This window comes from Callithrix jacchus, chromosome 9, assembly GCF_049354715.1.
Source record: "Callithrix jacchus isolate 240 chromosome 9, calJac240_pri, whole genome shotgun sequence".
NCBI classification, from domain to species: domain Eukaryota; kingdom Metazoa; phylum Chordata; class Mammalia; order Primates; family Cebidae; genus Callithrix; species Callithrix jacchus.
The window spans coordinates 99,289,740-99,308,856 of NC_133510.1; the positions used below are offsets into that span (position 1 = coordinate 99,289,740).

Sequence of the window (19,117 nt, forward strand, 5' to 3'; positions counted from 1 at the left end):
AGGCATGAGCTACCATGCCTGGCCTCAAAACTATTTTTATAACTGCATTTTTTAAATGCAAAAGAGCTGAAAACAGAATAAGGGCAGAAAATAATCACCCAGAGTCTGCAAAAATGTCCCTCCCTGTCTGTGCCAGAGGTCAAGGGCTTTCCTCTGGGACCCTCCACGCCTCTCTACCCAGTGTCTTTTGTGCTCAGCAGCCTGTGAACTGTGGGCTCCGTCTGCTGCGGTCATGAGCACACTTTTCGTTGTCGTCCCTTGGCTTGTCATTTAGAACATTTCTCTTTTTTCCATCTCTGACCCAACAGCTCTTACGTGCCTAACTCCCCTACCCACTCCAGAGAAACCACATAGATGGGAGCAGAATGTGCCCCAGGGAAGGTGAGAGCCACAAGGCCCATTTTTGCTGAGGTCACATAGCTTGGAGGCCTCACCTCAGCATTTAAACCATTGTTTCTTAAGTTGGAGTCACAGAATCTGTGCTCCTGGATCTAAGTTTTCTGCAAACATTTAGGATTTTTTTGTGCTTTCATATTTGGGGATAGACGACAAAACAGAAGCATACTCTAAGTCACCTTATAAACCTCAGTCACCATGTGGCTGAAGAGTGTTCCTGGATTTCAGTGCCTGTGTGGCACTGAATGAATGGTCTCCCTATTTTTTTTTTTTTTTTTTGAGATGGAGTCTCGTTCTGTTGCCCAGAGTGCAGTGGTATGATCTCGGCCCACTGCAACCTCTGCCTCCAGGGTTCAAGTGATTCTCCTGCTTCATCCTGCTAACTAGCTGGGACTACAGGCACAGACCACCATTCCTGGCTAATTTTTTTTTTTTATTTGTATTCTTAGTAGAGAGGGGGTTTTACCATCTTGGTCAGGCTGGTCTCAAACTCCTGTAATGAACAAATAGCCCTACACGATGCCTTCCTGCCTGGTGAAGGCCATGTGACTCCATCACAAGCTCTGCGAGGAGCATTATCTCTGCCTTAGGTGTAGTTTAAATGCATTACTAGTATCTTTTGTCATTCTTACAACAACTCTATAAGTATCTCCTTTTATCATATCAGTCCCATTTTGCCTCTAAGGATACTGAGGCACAGAAAGGTTAAGTAACTTCCCCAAAGCCCCACAGCCAGACAGGACAGGTCTTTGCAGTTGAACCCAGAGAATCAGGCTCTGGAATTTGCATTTACCTTCCTAATACATGAAAGTACTTCACTAGCCCCTGATTTGAGTTGAAGAAAATAGTTAGGCAGCCGATGTGATGACTCACACCTGTAATCCCAGCACTTTGAGAGGTTGAGGCATGAGGGTCGCTTCAGGCTAGGAGTCAGAGACTCCTGAACGACATAGTGAGACCGTCTCTACAAAAAAATTTAAAAATTAGCAGGGTGTGGTGGTGCACACCTGCAGTCCTAGCTACTTGGGAGGTAGAGATGGAGGATGGCTTGAGTCCAGGAGGTTGAGGCTGCAGTGAGCCAAGATTATGCCACTGCACTCCAGCCTGGGTAACAGTGAGACCTAGTTGAAAAGAAAAGAATTATGCTTAAGTGAAAAACTGCATTCTTTTTTTGTTTTTTTTTGGTTGGGGGGGACAGAGTCTCGCTCTGTTGGCCAGGCTGGAGTGGCGTGATCTTGGCTCACTGCAGCCTCTGCCTCCTGGTTCAAGTGATTCTCCTGCCTTAGCCTCCTGAGTAGCTGGGATTACAGATGCGTGACACCACACTCGGCTAATTTTTGTATTTTTAGTAGAGACAGGATTTCACCGTGTTGGCCAGGGTGGTCTCAATCTCTTGACCTCGTCATCTGCCCACCTTGGCCTCCCAAAGTGCTGGGATTACAGGCATGAGCCACTGCACCTGGCCCTGCATCCTTGACTCTAGTGAAGACCCCCTCCAAATGATGTAATTCTAATTTTTTGGGAAGTATTCTACAACCTTGTTGACTATAGGTAACTGATTGTGAAATAATTCTTGTATATAGGCAGGCAAATTCTGTCTCGTTAGAGTGCCTTTGACTCCCACCCCTAGTTTTGTCTCCATTTTTATGCATTTATTTCAATATTCTTTATCTATAAATGCCTCTATTATTCAGATTCTTTTTTGAACTCATTATAACATCTGCCTGGTTCCCTACTGAATTATGAGTGAAATAAAATCTTTAACGTGTTCACTTTGGCATCTGTATGTGATCCATGATTTTACCCTCTTTTGAAAATTATTTTTTAACAAAGGAATTTCTTGACTGGGTGCAGTGGCTCACGTCTGTAATCCCAGCACTTTTGGAGGTCAAGCTTGGCGGATCACCTTAGGTCAGGAGTTTAAGATCAACCTGGCCAACATGCTGAAACTCCATCTCCAATAAAAATAACAAAAAAATTAACTGGGGATGGTGGTGTGTACCTGTGGTCCCAGCTACTTGGGAGGCTGAGGCAGGAGAATCGCTTGAACTCGGGAGGTGGAGGTTGCAGTGAGCTGAGATTGAGCCACTGCGCTCCAGCCTTGGCGATAGAGTAAGACTCCGTTTCAAAAAAAATGGGACTTTCTCCACTCTTAGTTCAGTGAGGGTTTCAGTGGCCACCTTAATACTTCGCCAAGGCCTCCGCACGCCCCTGTCTCACTCTCTCTCTTTTTTTTTTTTTTTTTTTTGAGATGGAGTCTGGCTTTGTTGCCCAGGCTGGAATGATCTCGGCTCACTGCAACCTCTGCCTCCAGCGTTCAAGTGATTCTCCTGCCTCAGCCTGCTAAGTAGCTGGGACTACAGGCGTGGGCCACCATTCCCGGCTAATTTTTTTTTTTTTTTTTTTTTTTTGTATTTTTAGTAGAGACAGGGTTTTACCATCTTGGTCAGGCTGGTCTCTAACTCCTGACCTCATGATCCGCTGCCTCAGCCTCCTAAAGTGCTGGGATTGCAGGCGTGAGCCACCCCGCCCAGCTGGTCTCCTCATCTCTTTAGCTGGCTCCACTTTCCTTTTTCCATAGCAGGTATCTTCCAGCATCCTGTCATTTCATTCACCACGTGTGTGTTGCTGACAGCCTGTCTTCTCCCATGCAAATGTGAGCTCTGTGGGGACCCAAGTCTTTGTCCTTTTGTTTGGTTTACAGATGTATCTCAAATACTCAGATGATGTCTTAGCATAAAGTGGGCACTCAAAAAAAAAAAATGAAGTGGGGAGAGAATGAAGGTGTTTTGTTTTGTTCTGAGTTGGAGTTTTGCCCTTGTCACCCAGGCTGGAGTGCAAGGCGCGATCTCAGCTCACCGCAACCTCCGCCTCCCGGGTTCAAGCAATTCTCCTGCCTCAGCCTCCTGAGTAGCTGGGACTATAGGCCGGCACCACCATGCCCGTCTTAATTTTGTATTTTTAGTAGAGACAAGGTTTCTCCATGTTGGTCAGGCTGGTGAAATGGAGTCTTTATAGGGGAAAGTGTATAAATACACCTTATTCAGAAGAACCTACAGCAGAGTAGTCATTGCCATAACTTTTTTGTGAGAAGTGGATGCGTTTCTACCAAATATCTATTGTTTGTAAAATAAATTGATAATTTGAATGGGGTGGAGGACGAATATATTTTGTCTCTAAATTTCATTGTATCTTTATATAGGAATTACAGATCTTGAGTTTATATCCACTTTTATTGCTTATAGTTAAGAATAAATATAATAAAAAATACAATAAGAAATCATTTGTTGGCCAGGCTTGGTGGCTCACAGCTGTAATTCCAACACTTTGAGAGGCTGAGGCAGGCGGATTGTCTGAGGTCAGGAGTTCGAGACCAGCCTGGCCAACATGATGAAACCTTATCTCTACTAAATACAAAAATTAGCCTAGCATGGTGGCAGGCGCCTGTAATGCCAGCTACTCAGGAGGCTGAGGCAGGAGAATAGCTTGAACCCGGGAGGCAGAGGTTGCAGTGAGCCAAGATTGCACCACTGCACACCAGCCTGGGTGACAAAGTGACACTCTGTTTGGAAAAAAATCATTTGTCAACACTGAGAACATACCACGTTTCCATCTGCTCCTTTAAAAGAGGTATGCATATGATTGACAGTTGACAACCTGCTCTAAGTGATCCAACTTCACTCTGCTATGGCACCACAGCTCTGCATTACAAAGGGAAAGAAGTTGGGGCGAGTAACAGGTGGTTTTGCCTTCTGGAGTAGGAGGGGTGGGCCTTCGCCAGCTGTGACCGGGGTCCTGGCCAGTGCTTGTATAAATGGTGAGAGGCCAGCCAGAGATGGGAAGGCCCTGCAGGCTGCAGGGTTGAGGTGAGGTCAGAGGAGTCCAGAAGGTATCAGATGTGAAGGGGCACCTCTTCCTGTAAGAGCGGCAATGCCTCTAAAAGCAGGGGGATGGGCCTCAGTGTGAAAGCAGAGTTCGATTCTGCAAAAAGAATGGCATTAAAATATGTGATAAAATTGTGTACATTCAAAATAACAGCTGATAAGGATGGGAATAATAGACACGGGGAGAGAGGGAGGGAAGGAGGGCTGCAAGATTACCTGTTGGGTGCAGTGTTCGCTATTTGGGTTACAGGTACACCGAAGCCCAATCCCCATCATTATGCAATATATCCATGTAACAAACATGCACCGTACCCCCCAATCGTAACAAAGCGGGAGTCTGGCCGGGTGGGGTGGCTCACGCCTGTAGTTCCAACACTTTGGGAGGCCAAGCTGGGTGGATCACGAGGTCAGGAATTCAAGACCAGCCTGGCCAATATGGTGAAACCCCGTCTCTACTAAAAATACAAAAATTAGCCGGGCGTGGTGGTGGGCACCTGTAATCCCAGCTACTTGGGAGGCTGAGGCAGGGGAATCACTTGAACGCGGGAGGCGGAGGTTGTGGTGAGCCAAGATCACAGTGGAGTGAGCCACTGCACTCCAGCCTAGCAACAGAGTGAGACTCTGTTTCAAAACAAAGAAAAAAATAAATTAAAAAGTGGGGGTCTGAGGAGGGAAAGATAAGCATTTTATAAGAGGAATTTAAATAAAAGATTTCTAGCATTTCTTTCATGTATCTACATATCTGGAGCTGAGAGTTGGGGGAACTCAGCCCAGTTAGGCGGATGAAAGATTTTATCATAGAGCAGACCTCCGTGTGCATAATAATCTGTCAAATGTAAATCTCAACTACCACCACTTTAGTCAACTGTTTAGGAGCCACAGCATGCTGTCTGAATTACACACATTCCTTAAAGTGGCATCAGATAAATGGGCTTCATTGTACCTGCCTGTTAAGATATTGGACTTCATTAAGGATTCTAGGTATCAAGGAATTAATTTTTTTAAAAATTGCTTAAATGTTTTTTTCTGGTGAGAGAGATACTCATATAGATGAGTTTACAAAAATCTATAGCGTTAGCGGTTATTGGAAGGGCATGCTTCCCAGCACAGTGGTAGAAAGTTTGTTTTCCAACACCCCAGAGGGCAAAAGTTCCAGCTGGCAGAGGCGTAGTGAATGTAGTGTGATTGGATGTGAAAATAGTGTGTAAATTATGAAACTTGATTTCATCATAAACTACATCGAGCAGAATGAAAACAATATGGAGAGAACTGTGGCAGCTGGTGGCCCATTGCCTACCTGTCCCTCTACCTGAGCCTCCCCACGTACAGCCACCCATTTTCATCATGCAGATGGCTCTGGCCAGAAGGATGGTGGGTTCCAGAGCTGCCTGGGGCCTCCACCATACCCGAGAATGACTTCTGCTGAGCGGAGACAGGAGTGACTGATCTTTGTAGATGCGCCGATAAGCCCTGAGTAGGGAGCTAGTTTTGCGACTCAGCTCTGAGAAATGTCTGGCTGGGATTTCCACCAGGAGGGCTTACGTGACTGCCCAGTCATCGAAACTGGTGGATCCACCAGGGTCAAGGAGTGGCTCTAGAGAGTGCTAGAAGAGGAGAACCAGGCCCTCAGCCCGGGGAGGGGCTGGGCATGCCTCAGAGAGGAGAGGCTTGAGCCCTTAGTCACCTCTGCTGGAGCGGGGTTGCGCATAGCAACCCCTCTGAATAATCCTCTGATGATCCCGGTGCCTGCAGCTGCCACCTAAGCTCTGCAGCTTGCTTGAGCAGCGGGCATTTCTGTGATTTCTAGTGAACAGCTCCTTGCCTTCTCTGGGCAAGTTCCTTTATTCCAGAAACCCGGGAAGCCCTGAAGTGGCAGGTCCCCATCCCCACCATTTGCTCCTCTCCTTTCTGATCTTCACCTCTCCCTTTTCTTCCTTTCTTTCCTACCTTTGCCTGAGACTATGGCCATAGCACCCATGGTGCCACTTAGCCCACATGTGGCCTCTGAGTAAAAATGCAATCAGCTGGTCCCCCCACACCTAGTAGCATACTTTTTCATGATTTTCTTTCTTTTTTTTTTTTTTGAGACAGGGTTTCACTCTTGTTGCCCAGGCTGGAGCGCAGTGGCGCAATCTTGGCTTACCACAACCTCCATCTCCTGGGTTCAAGCAATTCTCCTGCCTCAGCCTCCCAAGTAACTGGGATTACAGGCATATGCCACCAGGCCTGGCTAATTTTTGTGTTTTTAGTTGATGTGGGGTTTTGCTCTGTTGGCCAGGCTGGTCTCGAACTCCTGACCTCAAGTGATCTGTCTGCCTTGGCTTCCCAAAGTGCTGCGATTATAGGCGTGAGCCACCACACCCGACCTTCCTCATGATTTTGAACACAAGCACTAGAGTATAAAGATAATGGCGCCCCCAGCAAAGGGGGAATTTTTTTTTTTTTGTAAACAAAGACATCTTGTATTATAATAATCAGCTTTTGCCCCAGCGGTGCTGTGGAACCAGTTGCCCCAAGATCACTGGCTTACAGCGGCATTAATTTTTCTCACAAGTCAGTGTCAGGGATGCTGCTTCAGACGACGGGTGGGTGGTGCTTGGCTTCGGACTTTGGGTTGAGTTCAGGGCATCATATATCTCATTTCGGGGACAGCACAGGAGGAAAAGTGCCAACTTATGATGCCTCCGAAGACCCCAGCTCGGAATTGGGATGCTGTCACTTCTACATCAGTGTACTGGCCAAATGCAGTCCCATGGCTAAGCCCCAATGTCAGCACTCCTCCCACAGCCACCCTGGTGCAATACCACACAGTCACCTAAGGAGAGGGGAGTTGAGAACGGAGAACGTTTGACAGGTCTGCCATATGGGTTCTCATAAGTCACGCCCAGAACGTGGTCTCTGATACTTGGGGTTGGATCGAAATGCAAAGTGATTTCTGTATGCACAGAAAGCTGCGAGGAGGCCAGGCAGGTGGAGTGCTAAGTGTACAGTACCCGGATAGACGTTTCTGCCACCCTCCTGTCCCATGTGGAACATGATGTCAGTTCAAGGTGGAGGGTGGCAGGGGCTGACCACTTCCCTACCTGGCATGTGAGCAGAGCCCAGAGCCCCTTCCCTGCTGACCCCCAAACCCACCGGCAGCGTTCTGCCCTTAGCAGCAGATTTTCTGAGCAGGAGAGATACATTCAAGCTGACTGTCTCAAGTGTGTGGCCAAGAACATCTCAAGAATTTGCAGCAACTGTTAGCCGTTTGCAGTGCCAGTGAAGAGAAGAAAGTTGTGGCTCACATCCAAGTCCTCAGAAGGGTGGTCCTGTGAGGAGCTGGGGCCCATCAGCTGCCATGCATCCCACCAAAACAGGGACTTGCAAGACTCCGGAGATGCAAAGGTGGTTTTGACCCAGTGATGAAATGATAGTGACTATCTTACAGACCATTGTGGTTAATAGTGATTTCTGTAAAGAATATCCACGTTAGGCCGGGCACAGTGGCTCATGCCTATAATCCCAGCACTTTGGGAGGCCAAGGCGGGTGGATCACGAGGTCAAGAGATGAAGACCATCCTGGTCAACATGGTGAAACCCCGTCTCTACTAAAAATACAAAAAACTAGCTGGGCATGGTGGCGCGTGCCTGTGGTCCCAGCTACTTGGGAGGCTGAGGCAGGAGAATTGCTTGAACCCAGGAGGCGGAGGTTGTGGTGAGCCAAGATTGCACCGTTACACTCCAGCCTGGGTAACAAAAGTGAAACTCCATCTCAAAAAAAGAAAAAAAAAAAGAATATCCCCTTTAAAGAGCCCTAGATAAAATGCTCTGTGGGAGCTGGGCACGGTGGCTCACACCTATAACCCCAGCACTTTGGGCGGCTGACGGGCGGATCACCTGAGTCAGGAGTTTGAAACCAGCCTGGCCAAATGGTGAAACCCTGACTCTACTAAACTATAAAAATTGGCTGGGTGTGCTGGTGTGTGCCTATAATCCCAGCTACTCAGGAGGCTGAGGCAGGAGAATCGTTTGCACCCAGGAGACAGAGGTTGCAGTGAGCCGCCACTGCACTCCAGCCTGGGTGACAGAGGGAGACTGCATCTTAAAAAAAAAAAGCAAGCCCTATGGGTAATTGGAGAGCACGCCTAGTCTACTTTCCTTTAATTGGGAGGAGTTGTGGGGTTGACAATATTGGTGCAAATAACCCTCCCCAAGGCAATTATTCTGACTTCTGGGTCTCCCGGAGCTGCACATCTTTTTCACTGCCCCCTGGGTTGTTGTCACTCCAGGTGCTCTTCCTGCTCCCCCCACCCTTCACCCCACCCCAGGACTTCCATGTCTCCTTCCCATCCAAGGGGTTGAACCCAGGCTCTCTCTGGCCACTCACAACATAGTCCTGTGGCAAAGCTTTTGAGGCCAGTCTAACCACCTTTTTTTAAAAAAAGTAATGAACATTGATAAAACAAATGGATTATTATTATTACTGCTTAGAATCAATACCCATTGCCATAAAAGTCCTCAAATGCCTGAAACTGAGAAACTGCCACAAGTGGGGAAAAATTTCCTTGAGAAGGTCCTGTTTGAGCTGGGTCACGATGGATGAGAAGGAGTTCACCAGGCTCCAAAGCTAGGGAACAGCATTTTACCCAGAAGGAATAGCATTTTAAAAGTTCTCACCAGAGTCAAAGGAAAGGATAACATTTTATAGGTTTTTGTCTTGGTGGGAAAAATTGCTTTTCCCATCTGCGTGCCTGTGATGGTGGGTTTTGACCTGCAGCATAATGAGTGACAGGAAAGGGAAGGTCTCTGCAATTGGCTGTGATTGTTGAGTTTCACAAGCATCCACGGACTGGGCAGCTTTGAGCATTGTGCGGGTTATCAGGGTGCCGGCAATAACAAAGTGATCCAGCAAAGTCCCTCCCTCATGAAGCTTATCAGGTAGTAGGAAAGGCAGTAACATTTAGACATATATCACAGCCACGGGAGCGATACTCCAGGTACCTGTATAAGTGCACTTAACACGGGGTCCAGCATTTTAGTTAGAGACCGACTGTACTAGTTCTTTCTCACATTGCTATAGGGAAATACCCAAGACTGTATAATTTATAAAGGAAGGTGGTTGAATTGGCTCACAGTTCTGCAAGCTGCACAGGAAGCATGATGCTGGCATCTGCTGGATTTCTGGGGAGGCCTCAGGAAACCTGCGATCATAGCAGAAGGCATGTCACATGGCCAGAGCAGGAGCAAGAGAGCCAGGGGCGAGGTGCCACACACTGTTAAATGACCAGATTTCATGAGAACTCAGTCAGTGACTCAGGTGTGGTACCAAAGGGGATGGTGCCAAACCATTCATGAGAGATCCACTCTTATAACCCAGTCACTTACCACCAGGCCCCACCTCCAACGTTGGGGATTACAATTCAACATGAGATTTGGGCAGGGACATGCATCCAAACTATATCACGGACCCAAAGAGAAATTGATAGGATGGGTGGGAATAGACACTTGTGTTAACTGGGGAATGGTTTGAATGGGAACCTGTTCTGCAGGTGGTCATGTCATTGATGGTTGTTCCACATTATTCCCAATGCTTCGCTATCACTCGAGCAGACATATGGTGAATAGAGGACCACGGGGCCTCCCTGTATTTCTGAATTGTGGCCTCTTACAGAAATGTAGCCAGGAAGCTCCCGGTTCAGTGACCCATGGAGATGGACGTGAAAGCTACTTTTTATTAGGTTCATGGGGGGAAGGAGGGGACAGCTGAGTTGCCCATTCTGAAGCCCCCCTTTCCCACCAAGTTCGGTCGGCCTCGTGACCACCAGCTCTGACCTGGCCTCCTCTCCCCCAGGTATGGAGAGTGCAATCACGCTGTGGCAGTTCCTGTTGCAGTTGCTGCTGGATCAGAAACATGAGCATTTGATCTGCTGGACCTCCAACGATGGTGAATTCAAGCTCCTCAAAGCAGAAGAAGTGGCCAAGCTGTGGGGACTCCGAAAAAACAAAACAAATATGAACTATGATAAGCTGAGCAGAGCCCTGCGATACTATTATGACAAGGTAATCCCTTGACCTTGCGTGAGACCATCTTGGGGAGGGAGCGGAATCCCCTCTGCGTAGTTCATTGATGAAAGAAGATAATAGCGTGCTGTGAATCAAATTAGAAAATAAAATAGAGGCAATGCATGCCTTCTTTTTGGAGAAAAGCTATGCTATAGGGATTCCCACCCCCAGGAGCCCTTGGGATATTCCTGAGGGTCACATTTTGTTTCTTCTCCATTTTCATCTGAGTTTGCGAAAGAGGTTTGCTAACAATAGACATGAGATGCAGGGGGGTTCTGGGGCTTTCCTCATGTTGAGTCACTTGATGACAGAATGCATGTTAAAATCTGGAAAGTCTGTTTATCCTGTCTGATTTGTGCTTCAATTAAAGGGACCTTTCCTGGGAGGTGGTAGCTTTAGCAAATTATTTTTCAACTGTTCAGTGCCTCAGTATTCTCCTTTCTAAAACTGGAATCAGCATAGGAATAATGATAGGAATAGGAATCCTGTCTCAGGATGGTCATGATGGCTAGCCGAGCCATTACGTGTTAAGTTCTTAGAACGCTGCTTGGTATGTGGTGCTTGCAACTTTATGGGACACTTCCCTAATTGGAAGAAAAAACCATTTTCATTGTGAAGTCACAGAGATGAGGCAGAGTGCTTTGTTAAGTGATAACATAGCGTGGTTGCCAAAACCAGGACCATTCGAATGAGTTTTAATGCATTTCTGGAAAAGCAGTTTTAATGTGTTTGCTAGGGCAAAATTATTGCTATTTAGGAGAAGCATTTCAGGCCTGTAATTATTGGCCATTTCTGTTTGAATCTGTTGTTGCTGAATATTTAGCCTCTAAGACATAAAGACGTAGAGCCATGATAATGGTAAGCTTTTATTCTGGTTTTATTGTTCACATTAAAAAGTAAATTAAAAACTGGTTTAAATATTAGTTCCTGATCTATATTTAGGGCCTGCCTTCTGCCAACCTCTTTGGAATTCAAGACATAAGGATTATACATTTCAGGAAGTAGAGACATCATTAATTGTAAAGTGTTCCTTTATATGATCGTAATTGCATGTGATTATGTCATTGAAATGCCAAAGGTGCTCTCCTTTAATGTAGCAATTAATTAATCCTGACTTACTGCCGAGTCCTACGAAGATATAAAAGCATTTCCTGCAAATTGCACTGTCTGAAAGCCTCGCAGATGGCTTATTGTTCTGCATGTTTCCCCAGGTTCTCAGTTCTGCAGTGGGAAGGGGGGACTGGGGGGCGCTGAAGGAAAACACTCTCGTTGCCTGCTGGCAGAGTGCCTAAATAGCTGGGCTTTGAAAGTCAAAAAGCATTTTCATTGTTTTTTTTTTTTTTTTTTTTTAATAAATTTTTTATTGGATTTTAGGTTTTGGGGTACATGAGCAGAGCATGCAAGACAGTTGCGTAGGAACACACATGGCAGTGTGCTTTTCTTTCCTTCTCCCCTTCACCCACATTTGGCATTTCTCCCCAGGCTATCCCTCCCCACCTCCCCCTCCCACTGGCCCTCCCCTTTTCCCCCCAATAGACCCCAGTGTTTAGTACTCCCCTCTCTGTGTCCATGTGTTCTCATTTTTCATCACCCGCCTGTGAGTGAGAATATGTGGTGTTTCATTTTCTGTTCTTGTGTCAGTTTGCTGAGGATGACGTTCTCCAGATTCATCCATGTCCCTACAAACGACACAAACTCATCATTTCTGATTGCTGCATAATATTCCATGGTGTATATGTGCCACATTTTCCCAATCCAGTCTATTATCAATGGGCATTTGGGTTGATTCCAGGTCTTTGCTATTGTAAACAGTGCTGCAGTGAACATTCGTGTACATGTGTCCTTATAGTAGAACGATTTATAGTCTTTTGGATATATACCCAGTAATGGGATTGCTGGGTCAAATGGAATTTCTATTTCTAAGGCCTTGAGGAATCGCCACACTGTCTTCCACAATGGGTGAACTAATTTACACTCCCACCAGCAGTGTAAAAGTGTTCCTTTTTCTCCACATCCTCTCCAGCATCTGTTGTCTCCAGATTTTTTAATGATCGCCATTCTAACTGGCGTGAGATGGTATCTCAATGTGGTTTTGATTTGCATCTCTCTGATGACCAGTGACGATGAGCATTTTTTCATATGATTGTTGGCCTCATATATGTCTTCTTTCGTAAAGTGTCTGTTCATATCCTTTGCCCACTTTTGAATGGGCTTGTTTGTTTTTTTCCTGTAAATCTGTTTGAGTTCTTTGTAAATTCTGGATATTTACAAAGAATCCAGCATTTTCCTTGTTTTAAATCAAGGTATCAAAGAAAAGAAGTGGGTGCGGTGGCTCACGCCTCTAATCCCAGCACTTTGGGAGGCCGAGGCAGGTGGATCACGAGGTCAAGAGATCGAGACCATCCTGGTCAACATGGTGAAACCCCGTCTCTACTAAAAATACAAAAAATTAGCTGGGCATGGTGGCGCGTGCCTGTAATCCCAGCTACTCAGAGGCTGAGGCAGGAGAATTGCCTGAACCCAGGAGGCGGAGGTTGCGGTGAGCCGAGCTGGCGCCATTGCACTCCAGCCTGGGTAACAACAGCAAAACTCCGCCTCAAAAAAAAAAAAAAAGAAAAGAAGCCTTTGGGACTCCACTCCTCTCTTCCCTGGCCTGGGCCTGGAGGCTTAAGGGTTGTGTCTCTTTAGCAGGAAGGGATCTCTGCACTGGAAATGACTGCTTACTGACTGCTCACAAAATTAGCAAAGCCATTCCTGTTTAGACTACATCTTATCTCCCTTGGGCAGATTTTTAAATCTCGAGAGAGCAGTTTCATAGCCTTGAGTCAACAAGTATGTGCTGGCACTTTGTTAGATGCTAAGGCCTGTGCTGAGTACTTCATGCTTTGTCTCCTTTAAACTTTACAACAGCTCCATAGACAGGTGCTGCTGACATCATCCTCCTTATACATGTGAGAATGGAGGCTTGTACGAGAAACCTGTCCAGGCTCACGCAGCCAGTGAGTGGCAGAGCCTGGATTTGAACCTAGCTGGTCCGCCCAGATTACCAGCTAAAAGGCACACACACGCCCTGTCTTCTGGGCCATTCATTTCCTTTGCCTTTGAATGTCTTGAGTTCCAGGTAGGCATTCAGGCTGCCCAAAGGATATTACAACCTAAGAAGTTTTATTTGTTACCAAGAGATCAGGCTGGGCGTGGTGCCTCACACCTAATCCCAGCACTTTGGGAGGATGAGGCAGGAGGATCACTTGAGCCCAGAAGTCTGAGATCAGCCTGTGCAGCAAGGTGAGACCCTGTCTCAACAAAGAATTAAAAATTAGCTGGGTATGGAAGTGCATGCCTGTAGTCCCAGCTACTTGGGAGGCTGAGGTGCAAGGATCATTTGAGCCTGGGAGTTGGAGGCTACTGTGAGCTATAACTGTACCACTACACTCCAGCTTGGACAACAGAGGGAGATCCTGTCTCTTAAAAAGAAAAAAAAAATAGGGAAAAGAAACAACTTGAGTACTGAAGAATCCCAGCAAATGCTATGCATCAGATGGAGCCCAAGGTCAGGAGTCCAGGTGGCTGGTATGGCCTGCCTACCAAACTGCCCCTTTCTCTCTTGCCAGGCAGAGCATGGGGGCTGGCCACATGACCTTTGAGCAGCCCCAAGAATTGAGCTGGAGCTGGCAGTGAGGACAGGAGTATCCTACTGTCCAGTTGTGTCATGTAGACTTTGGCCACCAGAAGAAATTGTTCCATGTCTTTTCTTCCACAGATACACCTGTCCACATGCATACACACACACAAGTATAGACATACACACCTGTCCACATGCACACACACACACCTATCCACATGCACACACACCTGTCTACATGCACACACACACCTATCCACATGCACACACACCTGTCCACGTGCACGCACACAAAGTACACATACACACCTGTCCACATGCACATACACACACCTATCCACATGCACGCACACAAGTATACACATACACCTATCCACATGCACACACACAAGTATACACATACACATACACCTGTCCACATGTACACACACAAAGTATATACATACACACCTGTCCACATGCACACACACAAGTATACACATACACCTATCCACATGCACACACACCTGTCCACATGCACACATAGATGTCCACATGTGCACACCCATGCCCATATGCACACAGACACATCCACATGCACACATAGGTGTCCACAGGTGCACATCCTTGCCCATACACACATGTCCACATGTGCACATGGATGTCCACGTGTGCACACCCATGCCCATATGTACATGCTCACATGGCCATGGCTATATGCACACACATACATGCACACACATCCACAGGCACACACAGATGTGCACATGCGTGCACACACATGCTCACTTGCATACACACAGGTCCATAGGCACACACAGCCATGGCCATATGCACACACATGCATGCACACACACATGGCTGTTTGATTCTTATAAAATGCTCTCAAGTGGTGAGTAAGATGGAAAGCTCGACAGTTTGAAAAGAAAAGAGGGAGACGGGGAGGAAGATGAGAAGAAAAGAGATGGATGAGGGAAATGGAGGGGAGAGGGAAAAAGAGGGGATGGAGAAAGATGGAGGAAGAAGAGGTATGTCAAAAAAGGTGACAAAAACTACACTCTATTTTACATTTTCCGATGAGCACTTTCTTGCTTCAGTTTGGCCAGTGTGACTTTGTGATGGTAAATGCAAGTTCACTGTGCATTGCCAGTATGTGACCATTCTCGGCTCATAGAAATGGCAGTTTTAAGTGGCTCGGCCTCTCAATTGAGAGACAGATTAGAGCAGTGTCTTTGTGAATGCGAAGCCACCTGGGCACCCTCGTGTGTGCCGCCCTGAACTTCAAGCTGCCGTGAACCGTGTGCATTTCTCAGCGTCACATACAGCTCAGCCTGACCGTCTGCCTTTTAGTGTTCTCTTCCTTCTCCATGTCCTCCTCTTCCTCACTAACATTTATCCAGAGCCTTTCCATGCAGAAATCAGGTACCTGCCGAACTCGGCACCTGCGCCCTTTTCCCCGGCATCTCTTCTGTCCTTTGCTCGCTGTCATCTCTCCCCTCATGGCTGCAGCTGCACAGACCTTGGCTTGTCCTAATAGGGAATTTTTCCTGCTGGAGAAGACAAGCATGAGAATATCATTGTTTTTATATGTTATATGTCATATCTTTAGCTCGTTCCAGAATATTAAAAATGGGCAGAGAAAAAAAGTGGAAAATGTGAGCAAAACTTGCAGAAGGCACTGGAGGAGAATTGTATGTGTGCTCATGGGTCAGGCTGGGGCTGAGGCACTTGAAGCACTGCTCCTCCTAAAAGTGTTCTTTTCCTCCCCTCTCAGATTATAGTAGTGAAGTGATTGCAACCTGAGCTCCAGCCTAGATCGTCTGGAGTTGAATCTAGCTCCATGACTGTGGGCATGTTGCCTAATCTGTCTGGGTCTCAGCTTCCTTTTCTGTAAAGTGGGTATAATCGTAGCGTCTACACCATGGGTCTGTGGTGGGATTCACTGTGTTCATGCCCACGCAGGGCTGAGAGCAGGGCCCCAAACAGGGCAGGCACAATGAAGCATGAGTCAGAATAATAATACAGATGATAATTTCTCTGTCACTAATTTGAAAATTTCAGACAGTGTTAAGAAACTTAGAACCTGGGAGGATCACTTAAGCTCAGGAGTTCAAGCCCAGCCTGGGCAACATAGCAAGACCCCTGTCTCTTTGTAAAAAAGTTTAGCACAATTTATTATAAAAAGAAGAAGAAAATCAAAGTGTTTGTTGCTGTCTTGCTGCACAGGTGCATGGAGATAGGAGGACACCCGATCTGAGTGTTGTAACGGCCCTTTTCACTTAGGACCTATCAGGAGCACTTTGTCATGCTTTTTTAATGATTGAAGACAGACAACAAGAGTTTCTTTCCTCAGTTGCATATTTTCATACATTTAATCTGTTCTGAAAACTCAACCACTAAGATGCTTTCGGTTTTGTTTTTTTAAATTTTATATTTTTAGTAGAGACGGGGTTTTGCTGTGTCAGCCAGCCTTGTCTTGAACTCCTGACCACAGGTTATCCATGCTCCTTGGCCTCCCAAAGTGCTGAGATTACAAGCGTGAGCCACCATGCCTGGCTGATGCTTTCATATTTAAATGACTCTCCCTCACCGCTCTGAATCAAAGCTCCGGCACTTCTCTGAGCTCCTGCAGTTGAAGCCAGTCTCCCCTTTCTGGGCTCTGTCAGTGACTGGTGGGGACTTGGTATCCAGAGCCCTTGAGGTTAGAGTCCAGCTGTCCCTCAACCTCAGAGTCTCAGTTCACCCACTGGAAAGTGGCAGTGAGAGCAGCACCCTTCCTCACTGGACTGTGTGAGGATCAAAAGAAATGATAAGATGATGCAGACAAAGTGCTTAGCACAGTATCAGGCACCCGATAAGCCCATCGCAGTGAAAGCTCATCATTTCAGTTATGTGTATTTATGAAACTGACTGTATTACATCGTAGCTGTCTGTATAGCTTCCGTTGTTGTGGCCTTCTGGCTGTACCACTTTTGTTGCTCTGGTACCTCAGACAGGGTCTGGCATGTAGTAGTTGCTTAGTAAATGCTGGACGAATGAGCAAATGGATAAAACACTGATGTCAGCTGGATTTGGTGGCTCACAACCTGTAATCCCAACACTTTGGGAGGCCGAGGCAGGTGGATCACCTGAGGTCAGGAGTTCGAGACCAGCTTGGCCAACATGATGAAACCCCATCTCTAATAAAAATACAAAAATTAGCTGGGTGTGGTGGCACATGCCTGTAATCCCAGCTACTCAGGAGGCTGAGGCAGGAGATTCGATTGAACCTAGGAGGTGGAGGTTGCAGTGAGCTGAGATTGCACCACTGCACTCCAGCCTGGGCAATAAGATCCAGCCTAGACAATAAGAGCGAAATTCTGTCTCAGAAAAACAAAAAACACTGACGTGTCCGCTACACAGATGCATACCATTTATGTCATGGAAGTTGATATTAATGAGTGATAAACTAAAAGAAAAAAAAAGTGTTATGGTCCTGTAGTTTCCTAGGGCTGCTGGAACAGATGACCACAAACTGTAGGTGGCTCAAAACAACAGGAATGTGTTGTCTCACAGTTCTGGAGGCCAGATGTCCAGAGCAGGGTATCAGCAGGGATGTGCTCCCTCTGACTCGGATGGTCTCCTTCCCTGCCTCTTCCCCGCTCCCGGGCTTGCCAGCAGTCCCTGGGGTGCCTTAGCTTGCAGCTGCCTCACTCGGCTCTCTGCCGCCATCAGCGCATGGCATTCTCCCCATTCTGTGTGTCCAGATTTTTCCTTCCTTCCTCCCTCCCTCCCTCCCTCCCTCCCTCCCTCCCTCCCTTCCTTCATTCCTTCCTTCCTTCCTTTCTTCATTCCCTCCCTCCCTCCCGTCCTGATGGAGTCTTTCTCTGTCACCCAGGCTGGAGTGCAATGACACTGTAATCTCCGCCTCCTGAGTTCAGGTGATTCTCCTGCCTCAGCCTCTCGAGTAGCGGGAACTACAGGCGCCTGTCACCACACCCAGCTAATTTTTGTATTTTTAGTAAAGATGGGGTTTCAATATGTTGGCCAGCTTGGTTTTGAACTCCTGACCTTGTGACCTGCCTGCCTCGGCCTCCCAAAGTGCTGGGATTACAGGCATGAGCCACTGTGCCCGGCCGATTTTCCTCTTTTTATGAAGATACTGATCATTGGATTAGGGCCCACCTTAATGCATTATGACCTCATCTTAACTTGGTTACAAAGACCCCTTTCTAAATAAGGTCATAGTCACAGGGGCCAGGGATTAGGACATCAGCATAGTTTGGGGAAGGACAAAATTCATCCTGCAACAAACACCTACATATACAGTCATGTACCATGTAACGTTCTGTTCCACAGTGGGTCACATATGTAACTGTGGTCCCTTAAGACTGTAATTCCATATATATATATATAGGCTTCTAGTGCACATTTTTGAAAATAAAAATAATTCCTTAATTTTAGTGTATTTCAATTAATCAGTGTTGTTTTTTTTTTTTTATGAAAGAAAGAAAGAGAAAGGGGGAGAGAGAGAATAGGAGTCTTGCTCTATTTCCCAGGCTGGAACGCAATCTAACAATGGGTAAAAAAAAAAAAAACCTCTTTTATGCTGATAATTGTGCTTAACAGCGGAGACAGGAAGGAATAAGGGAAGAAAATAACAAACAGCCAACCAATATTTCATTTAAGTCTGTGAAATGCTATGCAAATGCTGAAGAGTGACTTACTTCCAATTATGTGGTCACTTTCAAAATAGGTGTAATGTAATACTGAGAAAAATGTATGTTCTGTGGACCTGGGGTGAAGAATTCTATAAATATTCATGGAGTTTACTTGTTCCAGGTCTGAGTTCTAATCATAGATGTCCCTGTTAATTTTCTATCTCGTTGATCTGTCGAATATTAACAATGTGGTATTAAAGTCTCCCGCTATTATTGTGCGGGAGTCCAAGTCTCTTTATAAGTCATTAAGAACTTGTCTTATGTATCTGGGTGTTCCTATATTGGGTGCATATATATCTATGATCATTGACTCCTGTTGTTGCATTGATCCTTTTACCATTATGTAATGCCCTTCTTTGTTTCTTTTAATCTTTGTTACTATTAAAGTCTATTTTGTCAGAGATGAAAGTTACAACTCCTGGTTTTGTTTTTTTTTTTTGCTCTCCTTTTGATTGGTGTGTCTTCCTCCAACCCTTTGTTTTGAGTCTTTG

General features: G+C 46.2%; 1 protein-coding gene across 3 annotated transcripts in view; it reads left to right on the forward strand.

The window, feature by feature from the left end:
• ELK3 (ETS transcription factor ELK3) overlaps positions 1–19,117 on the forward strand; it is an 83,169-nt gene that overhangs the window by 22,497 nt on the left and 41,555 nt on the right. For 2 of the 3 annotated variants that reach the window (XM_035257348.3, XM_078337092.1), the window contains exon 2: positions 10,114–10,322. The exons of the other annotated variant lie outside the window; for it this stretch is intronic. In XM_035257348.3, coding sequence (XP_035113239.2) covers positions 10,116–10,322 — 207 coding nt within the window. In that variant the 5' untranslated portion in view covers positions 10,114–10,115. The remainder of the gene's footprint in view (positions 1–10,113; positions 10,323–19,117) is intronic. 3 annotated transcript variants of the gene reach the window in all.